Consider the following 27,981-nt stretch of genomic DNA (forward strand, 5'->3'; position numbering starts at 1 on the left):
TATGCAAATATCGTATTTTTTATTTTAATTCCCATATATGTATATAGAAGGATACCACCATCCAAAGTAAACATTATATTCCCTTAACAACAATGTCGGTTTACTTCCTATCTTTTGAAGAGAAAAAAACGGGATGTGGCAGTCCGGGATGGATCGAGGAGAGGAGCATGGATTCGGATTCGATTCTATTTATTTTATTTGATTTCACTTTAATTTTATTTTATAATTTATATTATTAAGAAACACGCATGGGACTGCGTTTACTACCCCACGTAATGTGTGGTCGCGCGATCTGTCGTTACATTGCGTTTCTTTTGTTTTTATTTTTTTACATCTCGGCACGATCCAGTGAGTCGACCAATGCATTCTGTACGTAGCCCGCGATAAGAAAGCTATGCCTCCAAAAAGTAGAGGAATATATTAAGCAAATAAAGGTGGATTTGACAGAAGAAATAAACTCCAGGTACGTTATGAATTTGGATAATTAAAAACAAAGATTCTGATACAAAATGTAGGTCAGTGACATAATTATTAGCGTCTGTGTATTATTTTAACAGGAAGTGTGCATAAGCAGTGGTACCTCGACATAAAAGTGTAATTCGTTCCGTAATCTTGTTCGTATGTCAAAGTAATTTTCCCCATTGAAATTAACTGAAATGTCATTAATCCGTTCCAGTCCCCAAAAAAACATGTTTGTTGTTTTTGTTAAGTGTTTTTAAATAAGAAAAATGTATTTAAAAGAAGAAACATTTATTTATAAGTAACAAAAAATACAGACATATTCTGTATGTATTGGAGACAACGTCTTCCAATTCTGGACCCTCTTCAAAACTGATTTTTCGATGCGGCATCGCAATAGATGCCGCAAACGCGGTATCTATTGCGATGTCTACCTTCAATCGGCGGTCTGCCAATACAAGATCGCGGATTTTTGTCACTTTATCCTACGTGATAGTCGTTTTCAGGGCACCACGGCGTAGTTAATCAAAAACCGACGTGCGATAATGTTAACTTGTTACGCTAATTTTTGACGGTCGCCATCGAAGTAGAAGAGTCATCGTACACGGCGTTCAAGCGCTCTTTAATTTCGCTCCGCGATTTCTTTTCAAAAAACAAAAATTGAAGCACCGATCGAGTTGCTCTTTTTCCATTTTTCTAAAATCCTCGATCTACGAGTCCTAAACCTAAATTTTGACATTAGCCGTCTATTATAGGAGAATGTACTATAAGATATTGGCGCTATCTTACGATGAAGCTAACTACTTATCAGACGTCTTACATAAAAAAACCAAAATACATAAATTAAGATTTATTGAACAGTTTTGATAAATTGTTTGTTTTAATTTAATAAAAATTTTTGGTTACATTACAGAATACCAAACCTAAAAAACAGTAGCTAATTCGCATACTTAATTGCTTATTGGACATAAATGACAAGACTGTATTGTCAAAGTTAGGAACTATTATCATAAATAACTCTTCTCTAATCATTATTAGTTTTGTAAGACTGACTGAATTGTTGTATTCTAAAGCTATAATTTTTTATGTATTTTCACACATCTTAATTTTTAATTGTTGATTTTCCATCTTAACTGTATCTTGAATTCATCTATTTTATTGATTAAATGATATATTCATATGCTTATTAACGAATGGAATAAATTAAGACTTAATGTATGTTTGATATCCTGTAGTTTCCGAAGACGTTGCTGTCATTTATGTCTTACAAAATGCATCTCAGTCCAGTAAAATCATACTAACTGGGGAATCCTATATATTTAATGGTTTTTTTGTGGGTTATGGACTTCCTTTCTTTTATATAAAATGGATTTAAATTTAGGAATTATCTGAATTATAATATAGTTTAAATACAAATATATTTAGAGTTAACCAGAGCCAGTTACTTTCTAGTTGTATAGTATGAATCCTCTGTAATTTGATTCACTTTTGTAATTCTTTGTAACATTTTTTGGTTAACATTTTGGGAAAAAACATAGTGTATATACTCTTTTACATAAGAACTTTTGAAAAATTAAGGAAACTCTACCATGTGCTATTCACTTAAATCTGTTGCATGTGCTTTAGAAGCTCATATAATATACTATTACATTTCTGAAACAAACTCTATAATAATTTCTTCTGCAACAATTTTCATAATTAACTAAGCAATAATGAAAAGTCTTGCAAATATATCCAAAGTGTGTGTAGATGTATTTGCAAGACTTTGAATATACTTATAAGTCTGGTATTCTGCTTCTATATAATTTGCACTATTACTATTTTATATAGTTGTTATTCTGTTGAATGTACTAAATAAAATGCTTACTTTATACAAATGAAAAATTATAACAAATCAACAGCAGAATAAAGTAAAAAAACTTTAACTAAGATATAATGTAAGGAATAACATCATATTTTATGTCATTTATTTTGTGAAAAATTGACAGAATACCCTCCCGAATTTGGATCTTGATTTAACTGGAAGTTTTCAGTGGATAGTCCAAATGGCTTCAAGATCATATTACCCAAATCTTTCAGTTTTCCTAAAAAACATATTAAACTTAATAAACCTCGTGTAGAATACAATAATAAAGTTAGACTAAAATACCTATGTACACATTATTAAAAACAATAAGTTGCGTTTGATTCTATAATAATAAACAGAATATAAAACAATTAATTTTGTCCGTAACTTTTTACCATTAATAAAAATTTCATCAGTATGGACTGGTTAATCCAATCTAAAATATGGACTGATCCAGGACTGATTACCAAGGATCCACATGCAGTACTGACTCAAAACATGATCAAAGAATCATAGTTTCCTATCCTATCTACAACCTGATTATACAAGATAAAGATTTTTGTGATACACAGATTAGCAAAACAACAACCTGGATGTGAAAATGTGAAAGACATTAATAAATTTTGATACCTGGGAATCACAGTTAACAAGGGAAATATTTAACATAATAAATAAGATACTAGTATCAACAGAAATAAATATTAAGGTGAAACTAAAGATGTTAAAATCAATTGTATTGTCATATTGTAATATTTTTTATATTATATGCTACATCTTCAGAATATTGAATAGTAGTATTACAAGTTGATCAGCTCATTGGTTCATTGTAAATGATCAAAGTGTATTAGAGTTGGATATATCATATAAAAATATCAATAATTTTGAATAAAGGTCGTGGCATATTATCATGCACGAATTTAATTTCTGAAAAATATAATTTAAATGGTTTTAAATATGAACAACTCACACTGTCCGGAAGTATCGTATCAGATACCTAATGTTTCCGTTCAGTATATTCGAAAACAATATTTTACAGATGCCGACAACTACGGAATGAGTCGAAACCTGTTGGTATAGATAATGTGAATTAGGGGTCCGTCGTTTTCTCCTCGTTGTTTATTTAAGTATTTGTCTGATTTTGATACAGAATATTTAAAAAATAATTTTCGAGGCTATTTTGTCATTTATGCATGTGTTTTTATTGCTTTGTGACAATTAATCAAGGAAGTGATAAACAATTATGACTTTTACACAGAAGTGGTACCTCTTCTTTTTTAAAAATACTCTTTGGTTTGATATGTATGGCTTCGTTAAATGTAGTATTTTGTATTTTAACTAAAGGTGTAATTAAATTTATAATATATTCAAACTAAATCCTATTCATTCTAAAATATCCATATTTTTCATCGTCATCAATTAATTCTTTGTATAAAGTCCAGTGTTCACCTTCCTTTTTCTTTTCTCTTAGCATTGGATGTACTTCAAACCTTCTTTTTACTGCAGTTTTTCATTTTTCATTGTTAAGTAGAAGACCAATTGCACATAATTTTTGTCGCGAAAAACGAGATCCTATCTTCACCGAACCAAACTGAAACATTCTATATATGAAAATGTGAACGTGCTGTCCGATTGCTGGACTGGAAACGCTACGTGCCGGAAACTATACATGCATGATAATATGCCGCGACCTTAAAAGTAATTGCTGACAATTGATTGCAATTTTCACTTTCTGACAGATAATGAAAATGCAAATCAAGATTGTTAAACTCATATTCTCACCTATAATTGAACATGACTACATTCTAGGATCAAGCCAACAAACATAGAGAAGCATTTCAATAGTTTTTTAAATTTTTTCATGATTGAAAAAAGTTAAGGATGAAGGACAAATATAAAGGTAGCATGAAGGTGACTTATCAGTATACATATGCATGGTGTGGTATGAATCTGAAGTACAATTCTTGATATATCATTTCTCAAAGAAGTTGCTGAATGAAAATTGAAGAATGTTTATGTACTGGTTGTGCCATCGGCTCTCTTCAGTCAAAGACTTTTCTGACTGTTGCATATAGAACTAAAGTAATAAAGTAACTCTTCATTGTTATCAATAAGAATTAGCTTAGATTTCATATTCTTTAAGTGCTACGTTGGTACAAGTAATTATAAAAGAAGTTAAATATAAATGTGTCTTATAGTAGAAATATATTTTTAGAAAAAGTTTTTATTGATATCAAGTTTTTGTTATCTTAAAAACTATAACTTTGAATATTGGTCCTACCAGTAAATCAGTAAATTTAAGTAGTTTTGCATTCAACTGCCTCAATTTGTGTGTCTTAATTTAAAGTAAGGAACTCAAAAATTGCAAATATTTGTCATGATTGGTTATATTGCTGTCTAGGAAGTACAATGACACAATTGTAAAATTTTGAAAAATGACGTTATTGTATTGGAGGGATCAAAACTGCATTTTCTATATATTTGTAAATCATTATAATTGTCTTTATGAAATCCTCTGTCATGGCAAAAGTCATAAGTACAATTATGACTATTTACAAATATGTAGAAATATCAAGTTTTGATCCCTCCAATACAATAGTGACATTTTTTTAAATTTTACAGTTGTGTCAATATACTTCCTGAACAGTGAATGTTCATCACACTTTTCACAAGTGCCTGTTGGACACTTTTCACAAGGTCACAGGCAATATTGGAATGGGTCACTGGAATTTGAAGACATTTGTTAAAGACAAGACAAATTTTGGGCAGAATTATCTCGAAAGCCTATACTGAATGATGAAACTGAAAAGGCTCTGCTACCACTTCCACTTCTTGTTTCTGTGAAGCAGGATTTTGGTGCTTTCCTGTTAAAAAAGCAAGTACAGAAATAGACTGGAACCTCAGCATCACATGCTGTGTTAAACTTAAATCCCTTATATTAAAACTCCAGTGGTCCAAAAAATATAAGCTTTAAACTGGTATGTGTACATATAAGTACATCTTATTAAAATACAACACAGTATGCTTAAATTATTAATTTAAGCATTAATCTGTAGCACAAATTAAACAATTATAAGTTGCTGATAATATGATTGCCTAAACATGAATATTCTACCAGATAATATATACAAGAACAAATTATTACAAAAGTATAGTGCATTTAAATCAAAGAGTATTGCTAATTACCTAACATTTCAGTTTTAAGCTTTTCATTTCGTTCTGCTATTAAGGGTGGTAACCTATATTGGGCTTGTAAAGCATCCTTATTATTCTTATCTAGTTCTAAAACTTTTTTATAATCAGCTAGACTTTCATCTAATTTTTCTGTTTCTTCATAAAGTTTGGCTCTTCTTAAGTACGCTCTAATATATGAATCATTAAACTCTATGGCTTTGGTACAATCTTCTATAGCACTTTCTTTTCGAATGAGTGAAATTTTTGAAGCAGCTCTATTTGCATACAAGATAGATCTATCATTTTCATACTTTAAAGGGCACATTCTTAAAGCCTCAGTGTAACTACATAATGATTCTAAATGTAAACCTGATTTAAACTGTTCATTTCCTTTATTTTTTAATTCTAATGCTAGTTTGTGTCTTTCTGCTTTTTCCTCCTCAGATAAATCCTTTTCTAATATTTTTAGCTCTTCTTCGTCTATATAATCGTCTGGGTTTTTAGTAGTAGTACCTGTATCAGATTCTTCCTCATCGAAATCTTTCGGAATATCTTCATTATGGTGACTATTCAATATTTCTTCAGGATTAGATTCAGTTACTTTCAATTCCGTTTGTAAATCAGTAGTAATTTCATTTACAATATCTTCATTTGTTGGTATACTAACACTTTCTTTTTCCGTCATAATTTAGTAAAAATATTACTAAGTGAAACAATTTTTTAAAACACTCATCAGATTCAAGATTCAAAAAACACAGAAGACAGGCAAATGTACTATGACTCGTCTATGACGTATGACAGACAATGACAATTGACAGGCAATTATGGGCAATTTGGCATCATTCTTCTTTCATGTTTTTGACCTTTATCGTAATTCAAATTAACATTTTTGGTGGCAAAAGTATAGAGAAAGTGCCGATGAAGTTAGCTACAAATGAGGTATAAATTTGTATTTGTCAGTATTGCCATATCACAAATAAATCACGAAAGAGCATGCGATATAATATTAATTAATGTTACTAAACATTCAGCCCTATTCTGTAACTACAAATTGAATAGAGGTCAGCAAATCGGATCGGAATTATAGGAATCGGTATTCTGTAACTTATCTTGATCTCTATCGGAATTTCGACTAGACAAGCTCTGTAGATCAAGTTTTGACATCGAAATTGGTCTTGACGCTTGCGCATTGGTATCATTATTGTTTTGACATTTATTTGTTGACTTGTTAATATAAATTAGCGGTTGATTAATTTTTGTAGATGCTTCATTTTTTAGTATGTGGTGTTATTTATTTAGATAAAGTTTACTAAATAATTTAACTGCTCAGCAGATGTTTTTTCTTTGGTGTTCCGCTTGCCATTTTGTATTCTTATTCTTGTAACAAACGTTTGAAACTTAACCAAAACAAATCAAAACTACTTGACGACAAGCTTGAAATATAATCTTCTTTTTTGATGAATTTTTCGCTCACACTAGCCTTTCCAGTAACATAACGCCACAGAACACTTATTTCACTTTTCAGTGCGGGGTTGCCACCAACTTCTGAGCGCGTCAAGTAGAAGTTGGCGTTTTCGATTTACACCGATGACGATGTGAGTTACAGAATGCCAATCCAAACACGAGAACGACGCGATAGATATCCAAAATTCCGATTTCGGGTAATTACGATTCAACTTGGTCATTTCTTTTCATTTTGTTAAAAGTTACAGAATAGATCTGATTCTCTTTAAGTTTTTAATAGAAGTTTAATTAATTTAAATTTAATTTATTATAATTTAAATTAACTTTGAACTTTTTAAATTCTTAAATTTTCAGGTATTCAGGTAGCATTTCATTCCAAAATTATAAGAAAATAGGCATAAAATTGAAATCTGCTGAACATCTATTGCAATCTGACAACTAGTGTTTTCAAAGTTTTGACAATATTGCCAAGTTTATTTGCTAATCTACCAAAGGCCAATTATAATTTTATTATTATTCGAAAAAAAATTTATAATTGGCCTTTAGTAGATTAGCAAATAAACTTGGCAATACTGTTAAAACTTTGAAAACGCTAGTTGTCAGAATGCAACAGATGTTCAGCAAATTTCAATTTTATGACTATTTTCTTATATCGTTATTACATTCGTCGAACTTTAAAAACTTAAAAAGAATGTTTAGTAAAATTAATTAATATTATATGGCATGCTCTTTCGTGATTTATTAAAACGAGATGGCAACACTGCCAAATACAAAACTTTCCTTCATTTGTAGCTAACTTCACCGGCACTTTTGCCCTGTAAAGCCCTAACCCCCTTATCTATGCTACTGACCCTACTCCCCTACTGTTGTATTGTAGCACAATACATTACTCTGTATTGTTGATGTAGAGTAGAGTATCTACTGACAGGACCACACCCAGTAATCTCTTCTTTGTTGCCAATGGCATCAGCAGCTCTCGTGCCATTTAACATCCAGCCACATGCCATTATCATAAAACTGGTATATTGACATTCTGTTTTCGACACCGTTCATAGGTATCTTGTCAATCAGTTACCAGCTGATGTCCGTTTGAAGAGATTTAAGGCGGAAACACATTATAGTCACGTCACGTGAGCTCACGTGCTATCACGTGACTGGCGCAATATGTGCAAGTCCACGTATTCATAAAATTTTGTGTACGCAGAATCATACTATTGTCACCTCACGTATTCACGACACGTTCGTCTGCTGTCACGTGATAGCACGCCTCTGTTATCCCGCCAATTTACATTTTGCAGTGGAACGTGATATTACGTCTAGCGTTTTGGTGTACAAAAATGGACGAGAAATTAATTGAACTTGTAAGAAATCATAAAGTGCTATAAAATCACTCATCAGCCGAGTACAGGGACCAGGCGATTCGGCAAGAAGCTTGGAAAGAAATTGGTAGATACTTGAAAATAACAGGTAAATTCAGTGATTTTATTTTGTAGGGTAGTGCCAACTACCCTACAGCAGCGACTACTCGTGAGGGATGCAAACCGACGTTACTAGATATGACCTCTGTGTCTTTGCTCGACTTTACTACAAAATATCATTAAACTTTTCTATTGGTATTTAACGTGTGTAGCGAGACTTTTTGCAAAATAAAACATATGTATTTCAATTATTGGTAAGTACTTACGTTAAACACATCGCCAATCTTTCTTCGGTACTAATCGCCCCTCTAAACTGAGTATTTTGCTAGTGAATGTCATTTTTAATGAGTCCATGCAAATAATTAAATTCTTCTTTGGACATTCTAAAATACATCTGAAATCGGTTTGAATGTTCAGTCAATAATTCGTGGACTAATTGATGAAATTCCCCCACTTCTTCTCTACGCTGATTTATTGGGTGAATCCAATCACTTCGCTGTATTCCATCATTAGCCACTGTAAAAGCAGCTGTGTTTTCTCTATCTTCTTCCCAGTCTGATGAACTTGACGACGAAGAAGAATCTCTATTTCGCTTCATCACTACGCTGAGTACAAACATGAACTGCAACGCAAAGAATACCTCGCGTGAGCGGACCCAAGTGTGTCTCCTAGCGTAATATCACGCGACGGTAAGCTTAACGTGATGTGACTATAATGTGTTTCCGCCTTTACTCTCCGGACGCTGGTACTCACGTGAGGCATGGTTATGTGTTGCCTGAAGTTAAATATAATAAAATATTAAACATCACTCACTTTTAAACAACATGTACATTTTTTGGTAACGTTAAAATTTTTTGTAAAGGGTTGTACCCTAATATTTTGGTGGCTCAGGTATGTTAACCTGTAAGTATAACCATTTTGATTTTTTAACCTTAGTCAACATTTCAATCACGTTTGCTTTAATTAAATGGTTTATACTTATTTTAGGTTTTTTAACCTGATGATGGAATTATTATTCCGAAAACGTTTGTTTTTTTGTATGTAGCCCTTTAAGGGTTTTTTAAATATACCTACATACAAAGATTTAAACCTCTTTTAGTGTCATTTTTGGTGATAAGCACTTGCGCTCTCCAAATGGACTAACTTTCTTCAATAATGCCATCATTTAAAAGCTTCTTCACTTCATTTTTAATAAAAATCTTATCTTCAGCACTATGCCTCCGCAATTTTATTGCGATAGGTTTACAATTTGAAGTCAGGTTACAAAATAAAGGAACTTGAGGTACTGAGGCTTCAACTACACTACATACCTTGAATACTTCTTTGGGTACTCCAAATTCAAACTCTTGCCTTAAATGGTTAGATAGAACAATATGACCAATGATAATATCAGCACAGAGATTTTTAACTATAGGTAAATTAATGTTGTCGTACGAGTTCTCACCAATTTTAATATTTTGAGTAGTCACATATCAACTCCAGAGGAAGGGGAAATATTAGATACACCAGGTCAATAATCTAGCAAATAAGTATTCCTTTTTCAACATGTTTATCAGATGTGTAATACTCAAAAGTTTTTAAAATCTTTCTTTATTTCTTTGTATACAGCATTTCAATGAATTTAAATATTTGTCATACAATCATTTAAAATATTCTTCCTTACAGTAATTAATGTTTTTCTAATAACTAAATACGTTTTTTACTAAACTAAGTTCTATTCTATCTTAAATATACACTCCCGCACTTCACTTCTTATTCCTCTTAATTCAATACAATTTCTTAACCATACTAATTTTTCAAAGATCAATATTCTTTTTCATTTTTAAATCAAAATAGCTGACCATATCCCGTGCTGGTCTTAGCTTGTGTAGAGGAGGGACGCTGAACTAAGTAGGGGTCCTTCAGTACTTTGTGCAAGACAGACTGGGCGGGGAAGTCCTCAACCCAGACACGGCGCGCCCCAATGGCTGATAGGGAAAGTTCCTGTAGATATGCAGGACAGGTATGAATAAGGCTTCGCCAAATAAGTACCCGCGGATCAACGGAGGACATGACACAGGTCAGCAGCTGTGTTATTAGTGGCCCGTGGCTGAGGAATACAATTCCTGACAGGTGCGGTACCACAAAGTCGCAGGCGAAAATTAAATACTGATTTAACCGGCTGTGATACTGCGAACACTCACCAACCAGTACGGCAAGCGTGGTGTTTTAATGCCATTATACCCCTCAAAACACAACATGTTGAACTTGAAACAAAATGGGACGATACCCCAGGTGGGTAGAGCTAGCAGCTCAGAATCCCACACCGGAAAACCGGTCAGCCTCATGGATTCTGGGGGAGGCACAAGCTCAACAAAACGCGCCAAAATAGATACGAACAAACAAAAACAGTTACTACTAGCCACATACAACATCCAATCTATGGCTAAAGATGAAAAGGTCTACGAATTAGAAGAAGGACTATCCAAGATAAAGTGGGATATTGTAGGACTGTCAGAAGTGAAAAGAAGAGGCGAACAATGCATCCATTTAAACTCTGGAAATCGCTTATACTATACAGGGAAGATAGACGAAACATATGGTGGAGAAGGATTTCTTATCAAAAAGTATCATTTCTACATATAAAAGTGTTTCTGATAGAGTAGCTTATATTATAATAGACCTAAATAATAAAACCAAGATCAAGGTTATACAAGTGTATGTTCCCACAATAACACATCAGGAAGAAGCAGTTGAAATGTTCTACGAAGATTTGATAAATGCATTAGAAGAAAATGATACAAAATATACCATCATTATGGGAGATTTCAACGCGAAATTAGGTAAAAAAGTAGAAAATACTGAAACCAAAATAGGGATGCATGGTTATGGCACACGAAATGAAAGAGGAGAAAAATTATATAACTTCTTAGAACAACAAAATTTATATGCCATGAACACACACTTCAAGAAACCAGCAAACCGAAAATGGACGTGAATATTTTCCGATAAAAACGAGATCGATTACTTTTTGTGTGGGAACAAAGACATTTTTGAAGATATAACTGCTCTCAATCGATTCACAACTGGCAGCGATCATCGCCTTTTGAGAACAAGGATTCTTAGTAAACAGACGAAAACCAGTAGAAACAGGCCACATAATTATCGTAATGAGATAGATCAAACTAAAATACGACAGAAGGGAGATGAGTACAGAGAAGTCTTAAGAAAAGAATTTGTAGAACATTGTTAACGAAAGCTCTTGAAAGCAGGACTGACTGTTGCAAAGAAAAGGAAAAATAAAGAAGACCGAATAAGTGAAGGAACAAAACGGTTGATGGAAAAGAGACGCACATTTCTAAGCGAAGGACAGCGAAACATCAATGGTTTCAAAGAATTGAATAAACAAATAAAGAAGGGAGTAAAGGAAGATTTAAGGAACTAGAATGAAAACAAGGTAGAAAAAATAATAGAAAAGAACGAAATCCTAAAAGTTACTCAGACATTTTACCGTGATTTATATTCCTCAAACAAGAACCCAGATAACACTGCAAAGGAAGACCTTAAGAGAAAGATAACGAATGTCAACTCAGAAATACTCCCTAACATAGAATCCTACGAAATAAAACAAGCTATAGCACAACTAAAGAACAATAAGGCTCCGGGTCCAGATGGAATACTTGTAGAAATGTTGAAGGAGGGGAATGAAATTATTCTCGAAGAATTGAAAAAACTTTTCAACGAATGTCTTCACAGAGGAGAAGTCCCAGATGATTGGAATGAAAGTTTGACAATACTTCTCTTCAACAAGAGAGACAGGGGAGATCTCAAGAACTATAGGTCAATCTCCCTGCTGTCCCAAATGTACAAACTATTTACGAGAGTAATAACTAACAGGTTAACGTCGAAGCTCGATAGCTATCAACCGGTAGAGCAGGCAGGATTCCGAAAAGGTTACAGTACAGCGGATCATCTTCTTACAGTCAGAACTCTAATAGAGAAAGTCAATGAATATCACTTGAACTTATATATTGGCTTCGTTGATTATGAAAAGGCATTCGACTCCATAGAACTTTGGGCAATAGAGAGCTATGAACAACTGCAGGATAGACTCCTGATACAGAATGCTTATACACGATATTTACAAGAAAGCTACAATGAAAATACAAATTGATGCGAAAACCAAAGCTATACCAATCAACAGAGGAGTTCGACAGGGAGATGTTATCTCACCAAAGCTATTCACACTTGGACTTGAAGACGTGTTCAAAGACATTAACTGGGCAGATAAGGGAGTAAATGTTAATGGAAGAAAACTGAGTCATTTAAGATACGCTGATGACATTGTAATATTCGCTACAAGTGTCGAAGAACTACAGACCATGATGACGCAACTATTTCAAGTTTCGGAAAACGTAGGTCTTAAGATGAAATTGAAAAAAAAAACAAAAATAATGACAAATACACCGATCATTCCAGAAATAACATTGAACGACATAAATTTAGAAACAGTAAGCGAATACATCTACCTGGGACAGATAATGAAAATTAACAAAGAAAATCAAACTGCCGAAATTACCAGAAGAATAAGGTTAGCGTGGGCAAGATTTGGAAAACTGAGTTGGATCTTGAAAAGCACTAAAATAGAACAGTATTTGAAAACCAGAATTTACGATCAATGTATCCTCCCTATACTCACGTATGGTTCACAGACGTGGACACTCACCAAGTCCAATATGGATAAAATAGTAAAAGCACAAAGAGCGATGGAAAGATCAATGCTCGGGGTGAGACTTATAGACAAAAAAAAACAAACAAATGATTAGAAGCAAAACGAAAGTAAAAGACGCAGGAGAACATGCTGCCAAATTAAAATGGAGCTTCGCAGGACACAATGCCCGACTAAAGGATAAAAGATGGAACCACGAAATACAACAGTGGAGACCATGGTTAGGAAAGAGAAGCAGAGGAAGACCACAAATGAGATGGGCTGATGATATCGGAGGACACCACTGGAAGCAAGTGGCGCAAAATAAAAGACACTGGATTGATTTCGGGGAGGCCTATGTCCAAAGTTGGATTACTGAAGGCTGAAGAAGAAGACCATATCCCGAAAATATTTAATTTCAATGGTCATACCGAATATGTATTCGTTAATTGTTTAAAAAAATATTTACACTATTTTTCCAATATTTAATTTCAAATGATTTTTCAGATCACCTCGCTGGAAATATTGCTTAAAACAAACTTTACATGCTTAAGGTTTTTCACCAGTATGTGATCAGCAATATATATATATATATATATATATATATATATATATATTATATATATACCCGGTATTTTTAGGCGCCTCGCCCTTCCGGTAGGGATCTATGGAGGAGTATCACTGAGCCGCAAGCCCTTATCTCTTGCCGTACTGCTCCACCATAGGCCGATCAGACACCAGCATATTCTAGTCTAAGCCGCAGATTCATTTAGAATTTTAAACTGCTGCGTTAGACTTTTTGTTTTCTGTACACCGAGCTGGGAATCGAACCGCTGAACCACTAGCAGTGAAGCGAGTGAGAGCCGGCCGCCCAGCCCGCTTGGCTATCTGACCGACTGATCAGAAATGCTCTGATCTGATCAGAAATGCCTTTTCAAATTACCTGCTATAGTAAACGTTTTAAAGCAAACTTCACACTCGTGAGGTTTTTCTCCAGTGTGTACTTTCGTATGCCTTTTCAAAAGGCTTTGCCGAGAAAGCTGCTTAAGACAAATTTCACACTTTTAAGGACTTTCCCCAGGATGTGTTCGTAAATGCTTTTTTAAAGTATCTGCTGCAGCAAATGTCTTAAAGCAAATTTCACACTTATATGGTTTTTCCCCAGTATGTGTTCGCAAATGCTTTTTCAAATTATTTGCTGCAGTAAATGTCTTCAAGCAAATTTCACACTCGTAAGGTTTTTCCCCAGTATGTGATCGCAAATGTATTTTCAAACTACTTGCCGCACTAAATGCTTTAAAACAAATTTCACAGTTATAATGTTTTTCTCCAGTGTGTACTTTCTTATGCCTTATCAAATAGCTTTGCTGACTAAAGTGTCCAAGACAAATTTCACACTTGTACGGTTTTTCCCCAGTATGTATTCGCACATGTATTTTTAAAGTATCTGCTGTAGTAAATGTCTTAAAACAAATTTCACACTTGTAAGGTTTCTCCCCAATATGTATTCGCAAATGCTTTTTCAAATTATCTGCTCTAGTAAATGTCCTAAAGCAAATTTCACAACGGTAAGGTTTTTCACCAGTATGTGATTGCAAATGCTTTTTGAAATTACCTGCCAAAGTAAATGTCTTAAAGCAAACTTCACACTCATAAGGATTTTCTCCAGTGTGTACTTTCTTATGCGTTATCAAATGGCTTTGCCGATAAAACTGCTTAAGACAAATTTCACACTTGTAAGGTTTTTCCCCAGTATGTGTTCGCAAATGTATTGTTAAACCGTTTGCTACAGTAAAAGTTTTAAAGCAAATTTTACACTTGTAAGGTTTTTCCCCAGTATGTGTCCGCAAATGATTTTTCAAAGTATCTGCTGCAGTAAATGTCTTAAAGCAAATTTCACAGTTGTAAGGTTTCTCCCCAGTATGTATCCGCAAATGCATTTTCAAATTATTTGCTGTAGTAAATGTCCTAAAGCAAATTTCACACTTGTAAGGTTTTTCCCCAGTATGTGTTCTCAAATGTATTTTCAAATTACCTGCTATAGTAAATATCTTAAAGCAAATTTCACACTTGTAATGTTTTTTTGGAATGTGAACTTTTACACTCTTGTTTAATATGGTTTCTTCATCATGTTGACTTATTTGTTGTTGTTTGTGGTATGGATATATAAGTGGTGTGTTTGTAGTTTCCATTTTATTGTTGATTAGGGAAAAGCCTAAAATATAAATGAGACTATCATAAAAATTTGTTCTTTTTACTGCAATTAAATAAATGCATACATTCAACAACAGGAATAAAAATAAATCAGTCTATAAGAAACAAATGTAGACTACATCCATGAAAAATATAGAAATATGTGCTTGGCGTAGGAAGGCGACGGATAGGGACGATTGGAGAGAAATTCTTGAGGAGGCTAGGACCCATCTAATGTAATTTTAATATTAAATATCATGTAACTTATGTAAATTTCAGTTTTTATTACTACTAAATATATTCTAAAGTCAACTCAGCGTTTTTCTAAAAAAAAAAAATTCATGATAACATATCATTAGTACACGTGCAGAGGAGTACAAATATACTTTTAGTTAAAAATGAGAGGGCAGATATATATATATATATATATATATATATATATATATATATATATATATATATATATATATATATATATATATATATATAATATATATATCAATCAACCTCGAAGGCTGTCATTAGCAATTGCTCCAAAAAACTGTTATTCTACAATTAAATATTAACAATTAATTTATAAAGTTATACCAAGATATGCAAAATTAGTACAAGATAGGTATATAAAGATCATCTTTGTTTTTTGAAAAAACGATTTGTTTTTTTGTAAATTGCAATGAGAGGTTTATATTGTTACAATAGATGATGACGCATCGTATGACTCAGAACTGTAAACATATTTATTACTAATATATTTTTTATTCAAGTATTTTCTAGATCACGCATCGGCCGGCGGAGACGCAGGTAATAACCGATGGGTCCCTTCCGATAAAAACCAGCCTGAGTTCCCGTTATTCGAGGCAATTCTTGTCAACACCGCCGACAACCGGTCTTCCCTAATGTTCGAGTCAATTCATGTCTGCTTCTAAGGGATTCCGAAACTAACGAAGTTTTATATTTAAAGAAGGAATTCTGTTGTAAAGGGACAGTTAGTTTCTGAAGATCACGCCGCGTTTTAAATTTGTAACGCACGTATTATAAATGTAGATAAATTATATAATTATTAAGGGTAAAATAAATTAGTAGTAATAAAGACTTTAATAAATTTGTGAGTGTAATAAATGGAACCTTTAATAAATAAATAAAAACAATAAATTAGACTTATAATAACATAACAATATCTTTAGTTTTTAGGGTTTATGGTTGACATCCTGTTGAATATTCAAGTATGGGCAAATACTTAATATGCAAGAAAGATGCGGCAGAAAATAAGACTTCTTTCAAGTGTGATGGATGTAAGAGGGCTTTACATATTAATTGCGACAGTGTAACAGCCACACCAGTAAGATGTCTTCAATTAGCAGCAGATACTAGGAAACTAAAATATTTCTGTGAGGATTGTGAGCAAGGTTTACTGTTAGTACTAATCTGTTTGGGCTTTAAGAATGGTTTATTTTGCTTTGATCTTATCTAAAGTGGAAGTTCATTCTACTACATTGGAGAGATCGCAGAACAAATGTTTACGATATTGGGCACATAAATTAAACATATGCATTATAAATCACGATACTATAGATATTTTAAAAACACTCAACATGGATTTATTAAAGATCCGACGAAATATCTCTGATTTAGTATTTGTGTTTAAATTAATAAATTGTATAATTTGTTGTCCTGAACGTCTCCAATCTATTAGTTTATATTTCCCTCCAGAAGTCTCAGATATGTTGATCTGTTTTATATACCTTTTCACCGTACAAATTATGGTATGCATTCACCCATTGATAGAACCCTGAAAATTATAAATAGGAATAATTTAGATATTTTTGGTGTCTCCTTGGCTTCATTTAAAAATCGGATAAACAGAGCTTGACAAGTTAGAGCTACTTTTTTGTTTATTTTGTTACGTAAAAATATGAGTCATAGTTTTAACCTGTAAACATGTTTTTATTCACATGTTTATGTTTTAGATTTTACGAGAGGCTTCTATTTACCTGAAGGGACCTTCCAGAAACATGTCAATGACTACCCAGTGACCATAAAGAAAGAGACAAAAGTAGGAACTTGTGTACCTGTGACATCCATAATCCGTCAGGCGACAACATCTGATAATTCCAACGACAAATTCGACCAAATGGTTGCAGTTGCAGGACAGTCTCTAAACCAGATGGAGAAAAGGAAATTAAGGGAATTTCTTCGGCAGTATCGTGATATTTTTGTACCGAAAGGAGGAAAGACGGGAAGAACTACCGTTGTTAAGCATAAAATTGATACTGGTAATGCTAAGCCAATTCGTCAAACAGCTCGACGATTACCACAGGCGAAAAGAGAGGAAGCTGAAACGATTGTTCAGGAAATGAAGAAAGACGGGGTGATAGAACCTTCTACGAGCCCATGGGTCTCTCCGGTGGTCCTGGTTAAGAAGAAAGACGGAACGACGAGGTTCTGTGTGGATTACCGTTTGCTGAACAACGTTACCAAGACAGATAGTTATCCTCTGCCTCGGATCGATGACACATTGGCTGGAAGTAAATTGTTTTCTACTTTGGATTTGAAGTCTAGATACTGGCAGGTAGAAATGGACCCAGTAGATAAAGAAAAGACAGCCTTCACCACAGGATCTGGATTGTGGCAATTCAACGTCATGCCATTTGGACTCTGTAATGCTCCTGCGACATTTGAGAGGCTTATGGAAAATGTGTTGAGAGGGTTATCTTGGAAAACATGCCTGGTTTATTTAGATGACATAATCGTCTTGGGGGAGACATTCGAAGATCATTTGAGGAATTTAGAAAACGTTTTTAATCGACTTAAAGCTGCCCAATTGATGCTAAACCCCAAGAAGTGCCAGCTATTTCAACGCTGTGGATAAGGGAAAAATCGATTCCATTAAGGAATGGCCAAAACCAACTGACAAACATCAAGTGAGAAGTTTTCTTGGACTATGTACTTACTACCGGAGGTTTATTAAGAAGTTTGCAGATATCGCTAAGCCATTAACGCGACTTACAGAGGAAGCAAGAGAATACCGCTGGGATACAGACTGCCAAAATGCCTTTGAGACCTTAAAAAAACATCTAATAACAGCACCAATTTTAGGGTATCCACTGCCAGAAGGAGAGTTCATCTTAGATACGGATGCAAGTAATGTGGGAATTGGAGGAGTGCTGTCTCAGATTCAAGGAGGACAGGAACGAGTCCTCGGATATTTTAGTAAAGTTCTTTCAAAACCTGAGCGGAATTATTGCGTCACGAGAAGAGAACTTCTAGCAGTAGTTAAATCAGTAGAGAACTTCTATCAATACCTCTATGGCAGAAAGTTTCTAATCCGAACCGACCATGCCGCCCTTAAGTGGTTGATGCAGTTTAAGAATCCAGAGGGTCAGATAGCCAGGTGGATCGAACGACTCCAAGAATACGATTTTAAGATTGAGCACCGGGCCGGAGTTAGCCACAGAAACGCTGATTCTCTTTCCAGAAGGCCATGCCCAGCAGAGTGTTCCCACTGCAACAAAACGGAATCCAAGGAAGCAGCAGTGCTTAGAACGACGATTGTCAACGACGACTGGACGCCTACTAAGATAAGGGAAGAACAAGAGAGAGATCCAGTTATACAGAAAATCCGAAAATGGAAAGAGGAAAGCCGTCGACCACCTTGGCAGGAAATATCAAACCTATGCTCAGTAGTTAAGACGTATTGGGCCCAGTGGGACTCACTTATCATCGAATATGGCTTGCTTAAACGAGTCCTGGAAAATGATGACGGTTCAGAGAAGAGAAGACAGTTGGTGATCCCAAAGAGCAGAATAGCCGAAGTACTTCGTCAGTTACACGACAGTCCATCGGGAGGCCATTTTGGTGTAAGGAAAACCCTTCAGCGAATTCGGGAACGGTTTTATTGGATGAACAGTTCCGACGATGTAAAGGACTGGTGTAAGAAATGTACTATTTGTGCCACGAGTAACGGGCCTTACCGAAAAAGGAGAGCTCCTATGAGACAATATAATGTTGGAAGCCCGTTTGAAAGAATAGCTTTGGACATCGCTGGGCCATTTCCAGAAAGTGAAAATGGAGGCAAGTACATGCTGGTAGTAATGGATTACTTCACTAAGTGGGTCGAGATTTACGCACTTCCAGACCAGAAGGCCGCCACCGTTGCAGATAAGTTGATCCAAGAATATATCAGCCGATTTGGAGTGCCTTTGGAGATCCATAGTGACCAAGGCAGGAACTTCGAAAGCGATCTATTCCAAGGAATATGTGATAGACTAGGCATGAAGAAAACAAGAACTACCGCGTATCATCCGCAATCGGATGGTATGGTAGAACGAATGAATAGGACGGTTGGCAAGTATTTGACAAAGATGGTGTCCGATCATCAGCGAGACTGGGACCAATACCTTCCGTTCTTCACAATGGCCTACAGATCTGCTGTTAACGAATCAACAGGCCAGACACCAGCCAAAGTCCTATTCGGACGCGAAATGCGACTACCTTGTGATCTAGAGTTTGGGTGTCGACCTGGAGAAGATGTAGCAGGTGAAGATTATGTGATCGAATTACGAAGAAGAATGGACGATGTACATGAGTTGGTCCGTTCCCACCTTCAGATCGCTAGCGACCGAATGAAGAAACGGTACGATACACAAGCCGAAAAGGGTTGCTTTAAGAAGAACGACAAAGTCTGGCTGTATAATCCCAAGAAGCGGAAAGGTTGTTCTCCCAAATTGCAGCAGTTTTGGGAAGGTCCATACCTCATTATGGAGAAGATCAACGATGTCATCTACCGAATAAGCAAGATTCCGAGGGGAAAGCCGATGATAGTACACCATAACCGGCTGGCGTCTTTCGAAGGTGACCACGACGTAGATGAAGAAGTGGAAGTAAACCAAGTCCAAGATGTGTCTGACCTCACGTTTGAGGAATTCATGGGTGCCTATGGAGGTACCGGTAAAGCGAGACATGGTGTTACCACTGAAGAAAAGCAAGATCTACTCGCGCTCCCCGATGACTACTCGCTGGCCCTTACCATCCCGGCCAGTATCAAAGACGCACCAGGGTTGGCATCCATCTTTCGAAGGAAGTTTGGTCGAGTTGCAGAACTTCAATGCCAGGTGCCAGCTCCCGGTAAAACCTTGAAACTCCAAGATGCATCACGTTACCTTTTCTACCTGGTAACAAAAGACACTGCCCGTGACCAACCTACCTACCGAGATGTATGGGAAGCCTTACTTCAACTGAGAGAGCACGTACTAGAGTCCGACGTGCAAAAGTTAGCCATGCCAAAGTTGGAGTGCCGCCAATTAGATTGGAGGGTTATCCGAAATATGGTGGAGGAGATCTTTAAAGACACCGAAGTCCAGGTGTTAGTCTGTTGCAATCCGCATAGTTACTGGTGCGGAGAGAAAACCGTCCCTTGTCATTTTTATACAACTGGAAGTTGTAAAAGAGGGTCCAGTTGCCGATACCAGCATACCGTTCCAGTTCTAGTCCCGACAAGGTTCCAGGAGGAACCATCTTTTGAGAGGGGGGCAATGTTACGTAAAAATATGAGTCATAGTTTTAACCTGTAAACATGTTTTTATTCACATGTTTATGTTTTAGATTTTACGAGAGGCTTCTATTTACCTGAAGGGACCTTCCAGAAACGGTCGAGCCGATGTAAAAATACCCGTTTGCCTTACCGTTATAATTTCGCCGCTAGTCGAGAAGGCTGTTCGATGGTTCTAGCGTAAAGGCAATGGCATATATAACAGGACATTTTATTTGGAAGGGACAGTTAATTCTGAAGACGCGCTCGCGAATTTAATTGTTACGTACGGATATATATAAATTATTGTCAGATAAGTTAATATAATAAATAAAAAAAAATAAATTAAATCCATAAGTGTTATAAATATTGAACCTTTTAATAAATTCACAACAATTTTAATTCATCTTGTTTCACATATAATTAATATTTTGTTTTATTTATAATTAAGATTTTAATTCCACTTAACATATATTTTATTTGTAATGGGGTAATGCATAGATAATGGGGCTAATATAGTGAAGACTACCAAGATTTTCCTAGGATCCAAAAGACATATTATTTGCTATACAGACACACACTCAGTTTAGTCTGCCAGAATTCTATGCAAAATTGTCCAGAACTTCTCGAGCCTGAGGTCCAAATCTTATCGGAAGTGTGTAACATCCTCAAGCGATTACATTGCTAAAGTTTTGTGCTCTCCAATTATAAAAATTGGCAGGACCCTGGTCTACCTGGCCTTTCGGCATACGACCGTTAACGAATCCACTGCCCCTACGAGTCCGACACCAAAATGAAGGTGCCACGCCACGTACACAAGGCACGTTTCGTGGGGCTCCACCTTCCCCGTAGTACCTGTGTTGCGATTGCCTCACCTACCCGTTATCCCCTCCTACAGGCGGATAGGTGACGCTGGCAGAGGAATTTCCACCTCGCACGTAGGCAGGTCGCCGCCGAGGATCTCTTCCCTACCACTCTTAAATCTCCTGGCGGGTACGTGTCGGGACACCAAGACCACGCTTGACGCAAGGCCAAGAGAGGTGTGTACGGACCCATCTCGTTCAACCTCGCCTGGTTCTCTTGGAATGAGAGTAGAGTGGTCCCACGAGAGTTTCGTCTCGGATACTAGGAGTGTAGACCGGTGACCGTGACACATAAGCGTTCGTGTGCGTTTCTACAAACCCGACAACTCAAGCGACGGCTCTCCACCTCTCAATTCCTATCCATTAGTCGCCTCTTACGACAGGCAGGGCATTCTGACCTCGGCCGTATTCTTATCTCCGCAAGCCGAACGGAGTCAAGCGATTACATATGGCAAACAAAGAAATAAATGAAGAAACCTATTTAACAGGCAGTTTGTGCATCCGCGTAGCTAGTAATACAAGAAAAAGACTGGCCGTAACTATAGACGAGGACTTGACCCATAAATTAAAAGTCAAAGGGCTTAAAGAATTTACCAGATTTGATCAAATTGAGCATTGCAGTTTATTGGGATTGGCTACATTATTGGACCCACGATTTAAGATGTATGTTAAAAATGCACTTACATGTAGCTAGTAAGTATTCATTTTTCAACATGTTTATTAGATGTGTAATACTCAAAAGATTTTAAAATCTTTATTTATTTCTTTGTATACAGCATTTTAATGAATTTAAATATTTGTCATACAATCATTTAAAATATTGTTCCTTGCACTAATTAATGTTTTTAATAACTAAATACGTTTTTTACTAAACTAAGTTCTATTCTATCTTAAATGTACACTCAGGAACTTAGTGTATATTTCTTCTTATTCTTCTTAATACAATACAATTTCTTAACCATACTAATTTTTCCAAGATCAAAATTTCTTTTTCATTTTTAAATAAAAAATGGCTGTTTGAGCATACCCCGAAAATATTTTTTAATTTCAATGGTCATACCGAATATGCATTATTTAAATTGTTTAAAACAATATTTACACTATTTTTCCAATATCTATTTTCAAATGTTTTTTCACATCACCTCGCCGGGAATATTGCTTAAAACGAACTTTACATGCTTAAGGATTTTCCCCAGTATGTATTCGCAAATGCATTTTTAAATTATTTCTTGCAGTAAATGCCTTACAGCAAATTTAATATTTGTAAGGTTTTTCCCCAGTATGTGTTCGCAAATGTATTTTCAAACTATATGCCGCAGTAAATGTTTTAAAACAAATTTCACACTTATGTGTTCGCAAATGCTTTTTCAAATTATTTGCTGCAGTAAATGTCTTCAAGCAAATTTCACACTCGTAAGGTTTTTCCCCAGTATATGTCCACAAATGTATTGTTAAACTGTTTGCTACTGTAAAAGTTTTAAAGCAAATTTTACACTTGTAAGGTTTTTCCCCAGTATGTGTTGCCAAATGCATTTTCAAATTACCTGCTGTTCTAAATGTCTTAAAGCAAATTTCACACTTGTAAGGTTTTTCCCCAGTATGTATTCGCAAATGCTTTTTCAAATTACCTGCTATAGTAAATGTCTTAAAGCAAACTTCACAATTGTAAGGTTTTTCTCTAGTGTGTACTTTCTTATGTGTTATCAAATGGCTTTGCCAATAAAACTGCCTAAGACAAATTTCACACTTGTAATGTTTTTCTGTAATCTGAATTTTTTCACTTTTGCTTAATATGGTTTCTTCATCATGTTGACTTATTTGTTGTTGTTTGTGGTATGGATGTTTAGGTGGAGTGTTTGTAGTTTCCATTTTATTGTTGATTAGGGAAAACCCTAAAATATAAATAAGACTATTATAAAAATTTGTTTGTTTACTGCAATTAAATAAATGCATAAATTCAACAACAGGAATAAAAATAAATAATGTATAAGAAATAAATGTAGTAATAAAAGATCTAAAACAAACAAATTTACCTTTCACAACTTATTATTTTAGACCCTTTGATAGACAACATCCATGAAGACATAAGAAATATGGGAATATATGGGAGAAATTCTTGAGGAGGCTAGGACCCACGGAGGGTTGTACTAACGTCACTGTCCAAATGGTAATACATACACATGCAGAGAGGTACAAGTATACTTTTGGTGAAAAATGAGAAGGCAGATATTTATCAATCAACCTCGAAAGATGTCATTAGCAATTGCCTCCAAAAAACTGTTGTTTTACAAGTAAATATCAATTAATTTATAAAGTTATAACAAGATATGCATAATTAGTACAAGGTATATGAAGATCATCTTTCGTTTTTGAAAAAACAATTTGTTTGTAAATTGCAATAACTGCAATGAGGGGATTATATTTTTAGTTTTTCTTTTTCAAATAAAAACTTAAAGCAATTGGAGCAAGTTGATAGTGATAGATAAGTAATTACGATCTACCAGTGACATAACTTACTATCTTTATTAAAGGGTTTATGATTGACATTCTGTTGTACATTCAAATAAGGCAAATGTATAATATGCAAGAACGATGCTGCTGAAGATAAGACTTCTTTCAAGTGTGATGAATGCAAGGGGGCTTTAAATATTAATTGCGCCATTGTAACAGCTACACAAGTAAGACGTCTTCAATTAGCAGCAGATACTAGGAAACTAAAATATTTCTGTGAGGATTGTGAGCAAGGTTTACTGTTAGTACCAATTTTGAAGTCTATTGTTGAAGATTTAAAATTGAAGTAGAGAAACTTAAATGTGTCAATGAAAAATCCTTATATGAAAAGGATAATCAGATTTGTGATGTAAGGAAGACTATTGATGAACTGAAATGCAGCTCCAATGCTTCAGTTTTGCTGTTAGAAGAAATGTTTATAGAAATGTGAGAATTGTAAAATCTAACAGTGTTATGTTGTTCAACGTTCCTAAATTCAATTCTTTGATTATTAAAGATAGGATAGAACAAGACATAACCAAAGCAGAGGAAATTATGAAGAAAATAGGAATAGATGAAGCAATGGATGATGTAGTGAAAGTTATTCAAGTAGGTAAGAACAAAGGTACCTTAGAGTTATTTTTTTTTTTTCAATAATAGTGTTGTTAAGGACATTTTAAGGAATAAAAAAGAGTACAGAACTCAACAATCAAAATAAATAGTGATCAAACAAATATACAAAAGAATGCATTCAGTAAAACTTGGAAAGAATTAAAAGACAGGCAAAATAAAGGTGAAAACGACATTGCCATAAAATACAGAAATGGTGTACCAAAAATTGAATTATTCAAGAGAGAAGGAAAAAACTAATTTCACCCCCATTACAAGTTTCTTGTTAGAATGTTAGAAGTTAGAGCACTTCATACATAACTTCAAGATCTTATTAGTTCTATTTTATGTTCTGATTATGACATATTTATATTATTTGTTGCAAGTTGGTTACAGGAGGATATTTTAGATTGTGAAATTAAAATACCTTCATATAGAACTTTTAGATGTGATTGTGATACTTGTTATAAGTGTAAGTCAAGAGTAATGGTGTTAAAGATAACATTATCCCTGTTCTGAAACCTTTGTACAAATCTATTCAACTTTTTTTATGTTCATGTGGTAAAGAAAATTTTATAATTGGAGAGGTACACATTTCCCCAAAATCCGTAGGATGAATATATGAACAATACTATTTATCAGTGGAAGATATATCTCAAAGGCATAATCATCATAAGACATATATATTCAATGACTTCAATCCTCCTGAAGCTTCATGGAATAACAATGAATCAGGTGTCCTGGTGAATTGTTCTCAAGGTTCACATGCATTGTACTTACCTGAGTTTTATGGTTTTTTGAATTTTTTCCAAATTATTAATATTCCAAATGAAAGAAATGTGTTTTTAGACTTAGTACAGTATACTCCCTCTATAACGAACACGGTTATTACGAGGTTTCGCTTATAACGAGATACATTAGATGTCCCGTGAAATTTCTATTGAACTATAACCGTCTATAGCGAGGCAAATTTGGTTATAACGAGAGAAAATAAGATCCAAAAACGTGTTTTTTACGTTTTTGGTCGGGTCGTGGCTATAAATAAATACCTTTTCAAAAACAGCCCCTCAATAAACTTAACTGCAGCCCGCAATAAACTTCTTTACAATGAATAAATACAACTGTTTCACATCTTTAGAAAATATGATAGAATGATACTGGACCATTTAAAGCAGTTAAAAATGACAGAGTTCTTAAAATTGCAGAAGCAATAGTTTATGTTATCCTTGAAAATACGCTTTATACATTATGTAGTTGGAAAAAAATATAAATACAGATTTTTTGTTTTAACGTATATCATTGATAATAAAAGTAAACAACTCTTTTATGTTTTAATATATTTCATTGACAATAAAAGTAAATAACTTTTTTTCAAAAACGCCATTCAAACAATATTTATTAGCATCTTATATTGCTCCGAATGGCTTCACTATAGGAAGTTAATGGTTTAGAAAACTACAGATTCATATGTATGCACAGTATTATTATTGTCTGATATAACGAGATCGGCTTATAACGAGGTAATTAGTCTGTCATTTCAGTTTTCGTTATAGAGGGAGTCTACTGTATTTACAAATAGTTGTGATTTACAAGTAGCAAAAGCTTCAGATCTGATTTTTTAAAATAGTTATCATCACATCATGCACATCAGTTCTACTTACAATATAAGTTTATGTGAATGTCAAGGTAAGTCATTAAAATATACTTTTATCATAATTTTGTAAACGCAGACTATGTAGGTCTTAATAACCATCTTTCAATGATACCTTCAATTGAAAATATGAACGAGATTATTTGAATGATGAACATGACTACAACTACAAATAAGAAATTTTGAAGCCCTCTCACTTATAATAACTTGAAAGATTTATCAATGGCTTTGCTAAAAATTTTTTCAGCCTTAAGCCCAATATTAAGGCAACCAAAACAATGACAAAACTTGCTTTTCAATATGAAATGAGTAAAAGCTACTAATAATTATTTCTTTGCCTCCTAGTCATGTATGCAACACTCTTTAGTGACACTAATTAGAGCAATACTCAATAGTATTAGCAAAGAATATGGTATTACCTATTACCCTTGTCATAGTAATCATCCAGTTGGTCCTCCAATTAAATGATGTTTAATATTACAGATATATTACTAAAAATGGATATAAAAGATGTATTTTGTTAACTTAAATGTTGTTCAAGGAAATATTAGAACTTCTGCAAAACTGCAACTATTTTATCTATATTTGGTCTCATATTTCTCATGTTTTTAGTATCTCACCTGAATCATCTTGTGTTTCCTTTTTAACATCTTCAACATCTATTATATCTACTTCTGTGGATAACTCACTCTGCATATATGGTATGTCTGCACTACTGAATCCATTATCACATTCCCCAAGTTCTTTCTTAATTTCTTCCTTAATATCCATTATATCATATTCATGTGCCAACTTTTTGTTGTCTTAAATGGTCTTAAACTTAAACCATATGAGGTATGTGTAAGTTGTAAGTAATGTGTAAACACTATTATTTATCTACAATATCTATTATCTATGGTGTAAACTGTAAACCTGCTGTAAACCGGCAAAAGTATAGAGAAAGTGCCGGTGAAGTTAGCTACAAATGAACCGTCAAATTTGCCTTTGCGGTATTGCCATGTCCTTATTATGTATATGTTTTATGCCTCAAATATGCTTTGAAACAGTACATTTTTATTATATTATTTTATGGAATCGGGTATTTTTTAAAACTTTTTAAATTTATATATGTTTTATATACATAATCAGGACATGGCAATACCGCAAACACAAATTTGACGGATCATTTGTAGCTAACTTCATTGGCACTTTCTCTATACTTTTGCCTTTTTGGATTAATAATCGACTCATTTCTAGGCATTCCGAGTCTATTTCTTAGGCAAAAGTATAGAGAAAGTGCCGATGAAGTTAGCTACAAATGAGGGACAGATTTGTATTTGGCAGTGTTGCCATATCACATATAAATCACGAAAGAGCATGCGATATAATATTAACTGATGTTACTAAACATTCTTTTTAAGTTTTGAAAAGAAGTTTAATTAATTTAAATTTAATTTATTATAATTTAAATTAACTTTAACTTTGTATGCTTTTAAATTCTTAAGTTTTTAAGGTATTCAGGTAGCATTTCATCCCAAAATTATAAGAAAATAGGCATAAAATTGAAAGCTGCTGAACATCTGTTGCAATCTGGCAACTAGTGTTTTCAAAGTTTTGACAACAT

At 34.3% G+C, this 27,981-nt stretch overlaps 2 protein-coding genes across 3 annotated transcripts; both read right to left on the reverse strand.

Moving 5' to 3' along the window:
- Nucleotides 1–1,294: 1,294 nt before the first annotated feature.
- Nucleotides 1,295–6,273, reverse strand: Ttc1 (Tetratricopeptide repeat domain 1). Its single transcript, XM_072526818.1, has 2 exons — nt 5,489–6,273; nt 1,295–2,543 (listed from the first exon to the last, which is right to left on the reverse strand). Exons 1-2 carry the CDS (start codon nt 6,159–6,161, stop codon nt 2,422–2,424), a joined length of 795 nt encoding a protein of 264 aa, XP_072382919.1. The 5' UTR covers nt 6,162–6,273; the 3' UTR covers nt 1,295–2,421.
- Nucleotides 6,274–9,969: 3,696 nt separating this feature from the next.
- Nucleotides 9,970–27,549, reverse strand: LOC140437341 (uncharacterized). 2 transcript variants are annotated; one of them, XM_072526819.1, is made up of 3 exons: nt 26,999–27,549; nt 23,257–23,520; nt 9,970–15,260 (listed from the first exon to the last, which is right to left on the reverse strand). In XM_072526819.1, exons 1-3 carry the CDS (start codon nt 27,147–27,149, stop codon nt 14,110–14,112), a joined length of 1,566 nt encoding a protein of 521 aa, XP_072382920.1. In that variant the 5' UTR covers nt 27,150–27,549; the 3' UTR covers nt 9,970–14,109. The 2 variants fall into 2 exon arrangements, with proteins under 2 accessions (XP_072382920.1, XP_072382921.1); XM_072526820.1 differs by lacking the exon at nt 23,257–23,520.
- Between the last annotated feature and the right edge of the window lie 432 nt (nt 27,550–27,981).

This window comes from Diabrotica undecimpunctata, chromosome 3 (assembly GCF_040954645.1).
Source record: "Diabrotica undecimpunctata isolate CICGRU chromosome 3, icDiaUnde3, whole genome shotgun sequence".
Lineage (NCBI taxonomy): Eukaryota > Metazoa > Arthropoda > Insecta > Coleoptera > Chrysomelidae > Diabrotica > Diabrotica undecimpunctata.